Source organism: Spodoptera frugiperda, chromosome 7, assembly GCF_023101765.2.
Source record: "Spodoptera frugiperda isolate SF20-4 chromosome 7, AGI-APGP_CSIRO_Sfru_2.0, whole genome shotgun sequence".
Lineage (NCBI taxonomy): Eukaryota > Metazoa > Arthropoda > Insecta > Lepidoptera > Noctuidae > Spodoptera > Spodoptera frugiperda.
Window position 1 is genome coordinate 2,618,716 of NC_064218.1, and position 13,409 is coordinate 2,632,124.

Here is a 13,409-nt window from a genome sequence, read left to right on the forward strand (position 1 = left end):
CAGGCGAACAAGTGTAGAGGATTTCTTATTCATTTATATTTAGCCACCATCTTTCAATGTTATACATATTCTGTAACCAGAGACACTAGTTGCTTACAGCCTTACACTAGTTAGCTAACTTAGTATTATATTCTCTTTGGACTAAGTACAGTAGAACTCCAATTATCCGAACTCCGACTATCCGAATCGCCGATTATCCGAATCACAAAAATTGTCAAAAAAAAGTCTAAGTGCGCTATTATTCTCCCCCCGCGAAGCCAGTGTTTGCGCGTCAAGTCTTGACTTGACTTGTCTTAACTTGCCGTTGTGCCTATACTGACTTCCCCACGCAATTTAATTCAATAAAAAAATAGTGCAATATCAAAACGTAGCTTTTATTCTCTTCAATGGCATTTTTTTTTAAAAATCCGATTATCCGAATATTTGATTATCCGAATGGGTCCCGGTCCCCATTAATTCGGATAATTGGAGTTCTACTGTATTCATAATTAGTCTAAAGTGTAATCAACAAGTAATGTTTAATTATGTATGTTTGTTTTACAATATCTATACTAATAGTATAAAACTAAAGAGTTTGTTTGTTTGTTGGAACGCACTAATATCCGGAACTAGTGGTACGAATTGAATAATTCTTTATGTATTGGATAGTACATTTATCGAGGAAGGCTATGGGCTATAAAACATGACCAATAGGAGCCGAGCAGAGTGGGTGAAAAAAGTAGCTAGTTACTTATAATATTTTAATCTTTCTGAGTTTTCCAATTTCGTACTTTCAGGCTATGCACAGAGAGCGAGAGAGGCAAATTGCTGCAGGCAAATTGACTGGAGACGACAAATATGTGTCACCGAAAATTGATAGCTACTAATTTTACGTAGATCAACCTTTTCCAATAGTTACTTTAATTTTTGCAACAGAATATACTGTAATACTGGTGTAAATAAAATAATTTAATCATCAATTTACCTATTTGTTCTATTTGTTCCCTAATTTTTTAAACATATATATATTATATATATAAAATTGTTTACACAAACACAAGGTAAATATACAGGTCCTTTGATGTTTAATAATATTATTTTTATTTAGGAACTTTGTATTAATTTGCCACTTGGTATGCGAAACTACGTAGAGAGCGGCGCCTCGTATTTTATCCTTTAACAATACTTATCCAACTGACAATCGCCATCATCCACCATAAACGGCGAACCAACAACTGTAACTATCTGCATTTAGGGAAGAAAGCCTGTATTACTTATTATGTATCCATTTCAAGAAATATACCCAAAGCTACGAGGTAAGCAAGAAGCAAGTCAGATTAACATATTGTTGAAGAACATGCGATGCCTCAGCGCATTTCAAGATCACAGGTCCTTATTATGGGTAGACTGGGCAGGTAAATACAAGTACTTTAAATTATTTGATAGATCACTGTAGGTGTGATGCATGACTTACTGCCACACTCGGAGACATTTAATGATTACTTAAACTATTCTTTAGTAACGATTTCATTCCGAAAACAATTGCTAAGGACTGGATTAAGTAACCATTAAATGACTCTGAGTATGTACTTTGGTTACTTAACTTAACCGACATTCGAGTCTGTAAAAATATTCTTATGATCATGAAACAGTCAGTGTTGATCCAAGCAAAAAAATTCAACAAACCATGTATTTATGAAAAGGATGTTCTTTAATTTATAAAAATATACAAACTATTTTAACGTTGTTTTTTTTAGTAAAGTGATAATTTGAATTTGACATACCTATTGAACAAAATGTCAATCTTACAGATCTTGTTCTAACATATATTTTACTAGCTCGAGTATTACAAGAAAAGTGTGTTAAAATGCACAATATATCGCCATTTTTTCGTTCCCCTTTGACTGACGTTACTGGGTGCATCCATTCCTACCAGATGTTGGGTCGTTGCGCGAGGCAGGAGATGGCATTGATGGACTGCCTGGAGGCTTATGGACTGGACCGCGGCCTTGTGAAGTGTAACTATTTGGTCGACGACTTCCGCGAATGTCATACCAATGCGAAACAGTTCAAGCGATTTTACGTACGTTGCAATACTTACTTATAGCTTACTAATTTTGTCTGAGTAGTCCTCATACATAATTTCAGATTTCATTACGTACCTATCTTTACTTTCGTACATAAGTATATAGCTAGATTTCTAGGCGCCTGGCTAAAATGATAAGGTACATAAATGTGATATTTCTAAGTTAAATCTATCAGGCGCTGAAGCTGGGTGGTACTACTGTAGTAGGTATCTCTTATCTCTACATTACCTAGATGCCACTCTGAAGTACCGAACGACATATTCTGAACTTATTTATTTATTTGTCTATCTTTTTACGTTAATTCACCATAATAACTCATGCCATGTTCTGTAACACAATTACACAACACACCCACGAAAGTCGCGTGTTGTGTATTGAAAATAACCCACGAAATGGGTGTCACATTCGCGCAGATCCAGACTGAATTAGGTATCTTAATTTTAAATTAAAAGAAGACGTACATTACATAAATTCACCCCTGTCTCCTATGGGGGTACGCAGAGAAAATGGAACGCCAATTGCTACGAATCTTACATACTTCTTTCGCTTCATCAACAGTCATTAGTCTATTCATGTTCGTCGTAACACGTCACACCACATAGTATAAAAAAGTCGCTATCCTATCCCTTTGTAAGCTTAAATCGTTAAAACTACGCATGGCGCGCATGGTTTTGATGCGGTTTTTTTGTAACACATGCATAATATATCACCATTGCATGATTGCACCCATGTGAAGCTGGGGCACGTCGCTAGTTTTATATGTCGCCAATCTAGACGATATAATTATGTCTATTCCTTATGTATTATCGATGTAATTATGGACATACCTATGTGATTATTAGGCATTGTCTATCTAAGGCGCCCTCTACCGACGGTCCCATTTATTATTATATCCACTCTTTATAGTTCTTCCGTAAATCTGCTTTCATCCATCTTTTCTAACTGTCTAAATCTGTAACATTCACTTTTCTGTGTTCCCCATTCCATTAAAAGTAGCATCTCTAACTAAACTAATTTGGTTTTTATTCAAGGCGATGCGCCGTGAGCGTGATCGTCAGATTGCGATGAAGAAGCGTACTGGCGATAAGATGTACTGCTCCCCGCTTGTCGACAGCTATTGAACTACCAGTTTAAGAGGAACCACAAATAAACAAGAAATGAAACTACTCGTATCTTGCGTCGTAGTTTAATTTCGCAAAACTTAACATAATGTCCTTTGTCGTTCCTGAATATTTTGTTAAGCATTCAAATAAATACATATAACATTGATGCAAAAGAGTTTTTTTCTTCAAAGACCTTGCTGTGTTCGAGTGACCTTTATCTACGTAAATGCTGAAAGACAGATAGGTAGTACAAGTAGTGATGTGACGAATATTCGCACTCGCATTCGCGAATATTCGCACATTTTTTGACATTCGCATTCCCAATTTTTCGCACGAATATTACGAATTTGAATGCCATAAAAATAAATAATGTTTTCAATGGTAAATTCACTAGAGAATTTTTAGTATTAATTTCTAATTTAGTATTAACTAGTGGTCGCCTAGTGGTCGAAATTCGACCATATACGATTTAATTTACAATACCCCTTAACATACGTTCAAGGATAATTTGTATTTAACGAATCGCTATTAGTTTTGTAAAATTCAAATTAATATATTCCGGCGCATCATGAATAACCAAACCTCCTTCAATTAGAAACCTCTTTTCATATGAGACGTGAGAATACCATCGCAATGTCTATCGATTTTGACGTTTTGTCAAATACGATCAGATACTATGCATGTGTGTGTAATGTTTTATTTATTGATTTAATGTACTTGCTTGAATGCTTATAGCATTATTTTTGAAAAATATTAACGTTCCGCAATTCTCCTACACATAAACTATAAGTGTACCAAATTTTATGCTCCAACGTCCGCGCAATTTTCGTAAAAACTGTTACAAAGTTTTTGCTTCACGTATTAATATATAGATTTCTTTTATATTTATTACAAAACCTTATCTTACGATTAAACTGCCTTTTCTTGAAGGGGGAAAATAATGCATTGACTTCTCTTGGACGAGGCGAGAGGGAGTGTCATACTCTTACTGACTAAAAACCACTCCGTTCCTAGAGTTTTTAGTAGACAGTACTGAGAAGACTGAGTAAACATGCCACCCATTTTGTATGGAGCTTATGTCAAAATTCTACCGCTGGTAGGCAAATCTACCGATCGGTAGGTTATTGGAATGCGCCGTTATTAGACTGAGTAGACAAGTCCCTTGAGTAGACTGAGTGGACAAGACTACTGAATTTACTGAGTAGACGAGTCTACTAAGCAGACTGAGTACACAAGACCATTGAGTAGACTGAGTGGACAGGTCTACTGAGTTGATTGAGTTGACGGGTCTATTGAGTAGACTGAGTAGACGGGTGTATTGAGTAGACCGAGTAGACAGGTCTACTGAATATACTGAGTAGACAACTCTACTGAATAGAACTACCACAAAGGTAAAGTTCGCCTGTTCATCTACCGTCACCACTCGACACTAGCAGAATAGTCGACAACTTTGTATTGGAGACCTGGTTGCCATCAAGAAGAAAAAAAAATTGCTACGCTTCTTTCTAAATATAATTACATACACACATACTGAATAAATTCTTAATTCTTCGCATTCGCTTTCGCGAAAGTCTAAAAACTGACATTAGTTACATCACTAATAGAAATAGGTAGATACCTAAATATTTACCTTCCTACACATTTTGATACTATGCTATCCTGAAATGCCTTACAAATATGAAACTGACGCAATGTTGGTAGAAGTATAGACGGAAGTTTACCCCGATAGACTGTCATCAAATGAACTAGATTATAAAACCATATACACTATGATGAAGTGTAAAGTCCATCTTAATACATCTAATCGAACTTCAACTTGCGTGATGACCATTATGTTCTCGTCAATCCCATACTGTTTTCTTCTAGCTCTGAACCCTTGCTCCTGAGTCTTCGTCACTTTGAACTCTGAATCCTGATATGCAGGATGCTCTAGGCGTCGACTGCTGCAAGTCAAATCCAAGAAAATTGAATAAACGGACTGCGTACTGCGTTCGTTTGCTGCTATACAGACTACCTGATCGCAACCAAAGAGCATTTTCACATTATGGGTTTTTTAAGGGGGGAAAATCATTAGATATTCCCCATTGAGATAGAGTGTCAGACTCTAATTGACTAAAAACCACCCCGTTCCTACTCCTGCTTTACATGATGGGTTAAGTATCCGATCCGATATCGGCATCGGACACTGTCCACCACCACACACCACTAACGGAAGTTTTTACTTTAACTAATGATAGAAAACCGCTGTGCAACAGCGCTAGTGTGACATCTTTGGCCATCAATCATCGTCATCCTTTCCCATCTTCCCCATCACCAAAACTTAATCACTAAAAAGTCAGCAACGCACTTGTCACTCCTCTGATGTTTTGGCAAGTGTCCATAGGTGGCGCCGGCGCCGATTGCTTACCTAGGTGATTCGGGCGATACATCTGCTCGTCTATCGACCTATCCCATAAAAAATATGGACAGATACACAAAAGGTTACATTGAATACATGCGAAGTCGCGGGCAAAAACTACGTTTTATATGGTGAACTGCGCTCATTACTAAATATTATTTATTCGTAGATTAAAGCGTTGTAGATTCATATCTAACAGAGTATCTTAAGCAGGTCCAGTACTCGATACCTTCGCGGTTTTTTGCGTTCAAGAGTCACGGTCGTTCAGCCACGTTTTTGTGTGGAATTTTGGCGCCAAACTACAATACAATTAATCATTATGTACTAGTTGTATGTAACACGATCGATAAAGAATTAAAATATATTTATTTATTAGTAGTCTTCCTACGCAGATGTGTTCTACATACATAGGAATGGCGTGAGTTGTTTTTTTAGACGCGCTGCGCTGTTTGTCAGTTATTCTTGAATTTTATATTAATTTATGAGGGGCCTGGATAGGTGGAAAATAGCACGGAAATGCTTAGATTTAGGTGTTATGCTTACAGATAGAAGCTAGTTCATATTCAGTGTTAAAATCGGGACAAGTACCTAATATTTTTGGAATATTTTTTTTAGGTTTTGAAAACTTAGATACACGATAATTTAGTAAGACAATACCAAATCTCATTTTACCTTGTCACACTAAGTTACATCTAATATAGTATGTGATATCTACCGATTCGAAGAACCTACCAACTTATTAAAATTAAAACACATTTTTCATAACAAATATGCAAATGAACCAATTAATGATTAGATAAATAATTTCAAAGTAACTAAAAGCAATAGTAACGAGCAAAAAAGTGTTTATCATGTTTGGCGCACAGGTAGCTGCCCAAATGCCGATACGTGACATTTGTTCCTAAAAATGTTAACATGAATTTAATTGCAAAATAATTCTCGTCATTACCTTAGTAAATGAAGTTCATCGACCGTCTATTTTAGTGACGAAACATATTCGAAGGTTGTATCTGATCACGTCAAGGTAAAGCCATCACGAGTCCTTTATAGAAAAAAAATATTTTTTTCGCTTGCGGAACCGATTATTAAAGGTACACGACCTCGTTTAGATTTTGAACCATTTGCCATCTTATACGTACATAACATTTGTACGGGGTAGTACATTGGTAGGTAGATGGAAAGGCCGGCCAACAACCCTTCGGCTGTGGTCTTCGAACTCCACAGAATGCAGATTTTGCATTAAAAGCCACAATTTTATTGTAAAGGTAATGGCCAAATAAGGTTCGACGACTTGATTATGGGTATGCAAAGTTCTATTTACAGGGCTTCTCTGATTCATCGGTAGCACCCTAAATGTCACCACCGCTACTTCTTATATCCTTAATTGTTAAAAAACATCAGATGACGCAGGAACAAAGAGACCATTGGTAGACGAAGCATTCATCAAAAATTTGCTCTTTTTGTTCGTTACAGTCCAGACAAGATTTTGAAAGATTACCAGGAATCTGAAAAGGAAAATTGTCGTCCAATTATTTATAAGAGCTGAGTCGGCTCAGTTAAGTTTCCTCAAAAATACTTTCACAATTCCCCGAATTAGTGACTGGACCTCATCAATCACCAACAAGCCAGGACTTAATTCTCATGAAAATTAATCTGTTCATGTGTTTTTATGAGCTAAAGCTTCGGAGAACCTCCCTGAGTCACCCATTGTCTCATCGAAAAGATTGCGCCAAGGTTCAGGAAATTGGACCCAAAAAATAGATAAGTCACTACCTGAGTACATTGCCGCATAGGAACGCAATGTGATGCAACTTTATGAGATATTTACTAAGCCTTGCATTTAGAAATAATAACAAATAGAGGCAGATAGACAGGCTACCTTATAGGTACTTAAATATAAAAAGAAAATACTTATTATAAGTTATATTTCACGCGTTTGTTAATAAGAATTATTGCTTTTCTTTAATGATTTTATTTTTCGGATTCGAAATTTTTATTCAGCTTGAAATTTAGATTATTGTGGCGCAAGCGGCTGAGTAAGGAATTAAGGATGCGCTCGCGCACGCTGTAGATCTTATCTTAGTAAAAAGATAGAGGTTTTTTTGAGGGGGGACAAATCGTCGAATGAATTCTCATGCCTTGGGTGAGGCGAGAGGGAGTATCACACTCACACTAATGAAAATGACAGAAGCAAGAAGAGCATTTAGTTAGATTCTACCTATGCATATTTATTAAGTTTAAGTATATTCAATTATGTTTTGATCAAAATGATATAATCTAAACACAATAATATCGGTGACAATGTAATGGCTGTCGTAGCAACACGGTGTGATGCAAATATATACGGCGTCCGTCAGACGTATCCAGCCCGGGACATATTACCACCTCATCAGGGACAAACATCGATACATTATGCATGCTCGGTCTCTCCTGATTTAACAATGTTATTTTAGACTGTAACTCGGTCTCAATATTTTCAGGCATCAAGCTTCAATATTATTTATTTTCTATTTGAAAAAAATTAAAGGCCGGCAACGCACTTGTATCGCCTCTGGTGTTTCGGGTGTCCATGAGCGGCGGTGATTGCTTACTATCAGGTGATCCGTCTGCTCGTTTACCGGCTTATACCATAAAAACATAGTACCTATATCGTATCGTTAACGCACGCTGTACGCAACAGTACTTTGGTAGAGCGCAACTCTGCGTTTACAAGTCAAGTCACAATTCTCAATATAAGCAGATATTCCTTTTACTTCCTCCACGTGTAAATATAAAGTATTTAGGTAATCGAACATGCTCATAATATTTCAGATAACACAATCACCCAAATACTGAATCGACACCGATTCAATTTTAAGCTCACATTTGCCAATTTAGATCGTCTTGGAGATGAGTGGCATTCGTACATTTGTGCGAACAACGTCCACTATTGATCAGTAAGTGGGCCGCATGTATTGCCAGGCAATAAAAAAAAAAGAACAGGTTAATCAGCAGAGTACCAAGTCTTTATTCCATGTCAAAACAGTTTTAGTAATTGGCAATCATTTGCTATCTGCAGATTGTTATCACGGTGGCTTTATAATAATTAAAGCTACACAACCGAGTACCGTAGCTGCAATCCGTTACTTACGGTCCCACTTACATTTCTCTCAAATTCAATACACATACAAAATATAACCGATTGTTTGACAACTTTACTAGTGACAAGAGATAAGTCGTCGACCTATACCAAAGTCAAATATTTCATTCGTCCGACACCGAGGTGTGCGGACATTATAATTTCAAAATCTAGTGTTTTTGTGGGGCCCGGCGCCGATAGAATATTTACCACCTATACATAAGAACGACTAACTACAACATTAACAATCTAGAATCTAGTTCTTATATTAGATGTGGTCTATTAAATGCCCGGTAGAGGTCGTTGGCGAGACGTCGCGTTCCGTGCCGACCTTAAATGCCTCGTCAAGTGTCATTAACTTAAGTGATGCAGAAGGAGAATGCAATTAAAATTGTAGTTTTCTGATAAAAAAGAGAGGATTTTCTCGACATGCATTCTTAACATAACACATACCGACTGGGCAGCTAATGTAATCACTCACATCTTTTTTAAAAGCTTGAGCATCATGTGCATTGTTGATGAGTTCATAGACGCCGCGTTTCCCTACCTAATATTGCTAATATCATCCGTATACAATCATCTCTCTATTCACACTAGAGCTAATTAGTAGTAACGATGAGACTGGTCAACTCAATTCAATGGTGTTGATGACGTAAATTAATAAAAAAATGTAACACGATTTCTTTCTATACATCATCATAACTAGAAACTATGACGCAGAGAGTCGCACACTTACCAAAAATAATTAATAATTAACGCATTAAGTACATTAAAAAAAAATGGCGCGGACTTATTTTCTTAAACAAACAATTTCTCAATTAAGTAAATACACCGTTAATCCCGTCGCCAAATCTTTGTCTCTCGTATCCCGTTACCTGAATACTTGAAAAGACCTCAATTCTGTTATGGTGGAATGTAAATTGTACAAGAAATCGTGTATTTTATGGGATTACGATGAATGCAAATTCATTCAGATATTCTCATGGCGAGGAAGGGCTGTGTGGCAAGCTGGTAGTGAACTCGACGCGTGGCGGTCACAAGAGGTCATTCAGTACTTTACCTACTCACAATACAATGACGTAGGTATAGAGTCCCGGTTTTTATTTTTATACTAGGTATCGGTTGCATCCTTGTATTAATTAAGCATTATATTTATGTACTAGGTACTAAAGTTATAGTGACAATTAATAAGGTTTTAATTAAGCTTAGGTATGAGCCATCTGATGGTAAAACCGTCACGTAGGTACATCGGTGTGGACAACCTAACAGGTTACCGGGGCTCCAGCTCAAAGCAGAAGTTCTAAGTTTCAAGTTCTGGTAAGTTCTAGGTTGAAAGAGTCTGACACTCTCTTTCGCCTCACCCAAGGCAGGAGAAGTCCAAGTATTTAGGATTTTCCCTCATTTTCCCTCTGGTGTTATTACCAATGGGTATTTTTTGAAAAAAATGTGTTTTTGTAATTTTTGAAAAAAAATACCCATTGCTAATAACACCAGAGGTATTACTAATTCGTTGCTGATCACAGAGGAAAAAAAGTATGTGGTTCACTATGCATTTTCAATATGTACCTAAGGGAACTACTCATTAGACAGAAGTGTAGCCTATTGTACCTTTGCGTATAGCTAAAAGTTGTCAGGATAAAATAGCATCTCAATAAATATTGACACTAAAGTTATGCAAATAAAACTAATAATTCCTAGTTCCTAAATCTAATTAATTATTTAAAATCGTTATTTCATTGACATCTCGTGTTTTTATTGCAATACTAATGCAAGACTGGATAGTATTTACGTCAGACCATACACTTTACTTATATTTATAGCTGTCAAGCAGGAAAGAAATTAATATAATCGATGTATATTCATTTCTTTAATTGCTATATTCGCTTTCCGTCTGCAAATTCACTCGCGTCATAGAATAGGAAATAGTACAGGTAGGCTTTATAAGATTTCTTTCGAGGTCCTTTTACCCTGTGGGAATATCAGGGTATAAAAGAACCTATGTCTCTCCCCTAAAAGATACTTTCCAATGGTGAAAGAATTTTTCAAATCGGTCCAGTAGTTTCGGAGCTTATTCAATTCAAATAAACGAACAGACAAAATTAGAAGGAAGGTAATAAATTAATTCGGAACTCATTTATACTGCATTATCATAATAATAGCATATTTTCTGATTTTAATTGCACAAGTTACGCGATTGTCTATGTAAAATACCTACTTACTGATGTATAATGACCAAAATTAATTAAACATTATAAGCATTGACAAAGTTTTTTTTAGTAAAATACTTTTATTTTGGCTACACCATTAAGTTATTAAGAAAAGGAATGATGAAAAAATAAGCAGCGAAAGAGAATTAATTACTTCCTTAATATAGGTTTTTTTAAGGGAGAAAATCATACAAAGACTTCATTGGGTGATGCAAGATACCCCTCTTGCATCAGCCAATGAAGTCATTCAGACTTATTGACTAAAAACCACCCCGTCCATACTCCTTCTTCGAGGAGCCAGAGCCCCGGTAGTCCCCTAGATAATCTAGGGGACTACAATCTAGGCTAGATTGTCCAGAACTCCGAGGACTTAAAGACTTAACGTTAACACCACAATTTTAAAGCGCACATACCTCAAATAGGTAGCTGTGTCTCTCTAATTGATACAAATGTGCAATTTATTATTACATTATATAATAATACCTTCGCTTAAATGTCAATAAGATTTATTGACATTAAACTAATTAATACTAGAAGGTGGAACACTGAAGGTGACCGAGACGATCTTTCTGCTCCTATCCTAGATGACCATATCGTGTCGAGGGGCCCGGTTTATTTAAACTTTATATGTCCAACGACCTTAAACATAATTATTACCTAGTTCAAATGGAAAGGAAAAATAATAACAAGTAAAAAATGACATTAAAATTGTATTGACATTTGAATTACGAGTATGTGCATTTAGATATGGCTGCAGCTGTTTCCGTAAATACTATGAGAGCCTCTTTGAGGGGGACAATCAATCTATGACTTCTTCCGCCTTTTTTTACGGGACAAGCCCGCCACAACCTCCCATACCGCTGCAACTCCTGTAAGCCAGGATCTACAGTAGATATAACCATGAAAACACCGGAAAATTGAAGTCCTTCCACCTGGGGTGAGGCGAGAGATAGTGTCAGACTCTTCCTGATTAAGTACCACCCCGTTTTTAGGTACTCCTGCTTTGAGCCTCGGTAACCCGTTAAATCGTCCGCATCTCCGGAGCATTATAAGAGCTGTGACTACGAACACTAGTGTTGACGCAACGAGAACGCAAAATCTCTTTAGAACCAATTACTGGATGTCTCAATTAAAGGCAGTATAAATAAACTTTAACGAAGCAATTAAGTAATGTATAACTTATCACCAACCTACCTTACAAACTATAGCTTATGCCAGCGTATTTGCCCGCGTTACGTGCGATAAAAAGTATCCTATCACCCAAGTCAGCTCATACTCTGTCTGTACGCCCAAATTTCATCACAATCCATTCAGTAGCTTCAGCGTGATTGATGGACAAACAAACAAACTTTTACATTTATATAGCGTGTATATATTATAGCGTGAAGTGTGATACCAAGCTTGCCTTACAGGTTACAATGCATGCCAAAACAATTTCTGGAACACTCTTTTTTTTGTAATTATAATATTTTTTATTGAATCATAAAATACGCGGACACTTAATTCCGGATTCTTTTATAATGTGGCTACATATTTTTAAAAGTACTTTCGAGATCAATTATTTAATTACATATACGATTACGAATTATGATGTATTAATTAATCAATCGATTAACCAGTCGAATAAATCGAGTTATCGTGTAGCTATATCGAAATTAAATTAGATATCTCGAAAAAATTTAGTAAATCCGAGAACATTCTCCATTTTCAATGATAGTACAGACCCTGGAATGTACCATAAATGGGAAACGGCTCGGCTCTTACTTAAGTAGACCTTCATATACCAGAATGCACCAAATTATTTGTTGAATTGTACTTTGTACTCACCACCATATTACATGGGACTTACAACATATATTGTGAAAAGTGGGTATACATTGTACAGTGGCATGTGCACCTCTGCCTACCCCTTCGGGGATTGAAGGCGTGACCATATATATTGTACTTTGTACCTAAGCCAAAGACCAAACCTGAGACCACGTGCTCTAAGCTCGCTCGCAACCACGAGGCAGTCTATCCGCTAGTAATGTTAAAATTAACATACTTAGGAGTGCCCCCGTCTGCGATTGCGCAATTATATTATAGTTCATTAACTTCCGCTGAATTTAATATATTCAACATATAATATATTACTATGTTCAAATATTCGTAGCACGTAACAATATTATTCATTAAATACTTCAAATGTGACGCGGTTACTACGAAACTGTAAGATGAATCACTGCTACTGCAAAATTTGATTTAATGTGGTGTAATTATTGCATATTTTTTGTGTGTAGTAAGGAGGAAAAAGACCGCAGTACCAAAGGACCGCAAAGGACTTTTCTTTTCAGGCTAAAGTAAATCATATTATTTTCCGAAAGACAGCAAAACTAGTTTTAATATTTTCATCTGTTATTAGTTCTGTATTTTTTTTCAGGTGAGTAAAACGAAATGCCCTCTTACAGGAAGCTGGTGAGGAACGGTTGTCAAGTCTTGCTGTTGCTCTTTCTTCTTTCTGGGGAAATACGGGTGGGG

General features: G+C 36.4%; 2 protein-coding genes across 6 annotated transcripts in view; both read left to right on the top strand.

Annotated features, from left to right (window-relative positions):
* The window catches only part of LOC118266017 (NADH dehydrogenase [ubiquinone] iron-sulfur protein 5), a 124,920-nt gene extending 123,961 nt beyond the window's left edge, over window positions 1-959 (top strand). For all 5 annotated transcript variants that reach the window (XM_050695076.1, XM_050695077.1, XM_050695075.1 and 2 more), the window contains exon 3: window positions 777-959. In XM_050695076.1, the coding sequence (XP_050551033.1) occupies window positions 777-866 (90 nt within the window). In that variant the 3' untranslated portion in view covers window positions 867-959. The remainder of the gene's footprint in view (window positions 1-776) is intronic.
* Window positions 960-1,745: 786 nt separating this feature from the next.
* On the top strand, window positions 1,746-3,342 carry LOC118266171 (NADH dehydrogenase [ubiquinone] iron-sulfur protein 5). The gene is made up of 2 exons (XM_035579563.2): window positions 1,746-2,062; window positions 3,098-3,342. The coding sequence occupies exons 1-2, from the start codon at window positions 1,847-1,849 to the stop codon at window positions 3,185-3,187; spliced, it is 306 nt and encodes a 101-aa protein (XP_035435456.2). The 5' UTR covers window positions 1,746-1,846; the 3' UTR covers window positions 3,188-3,342.
* The last annotated feature ends 10,067 nt before the right edge of the window (window positions 3,343-13,409 follow it).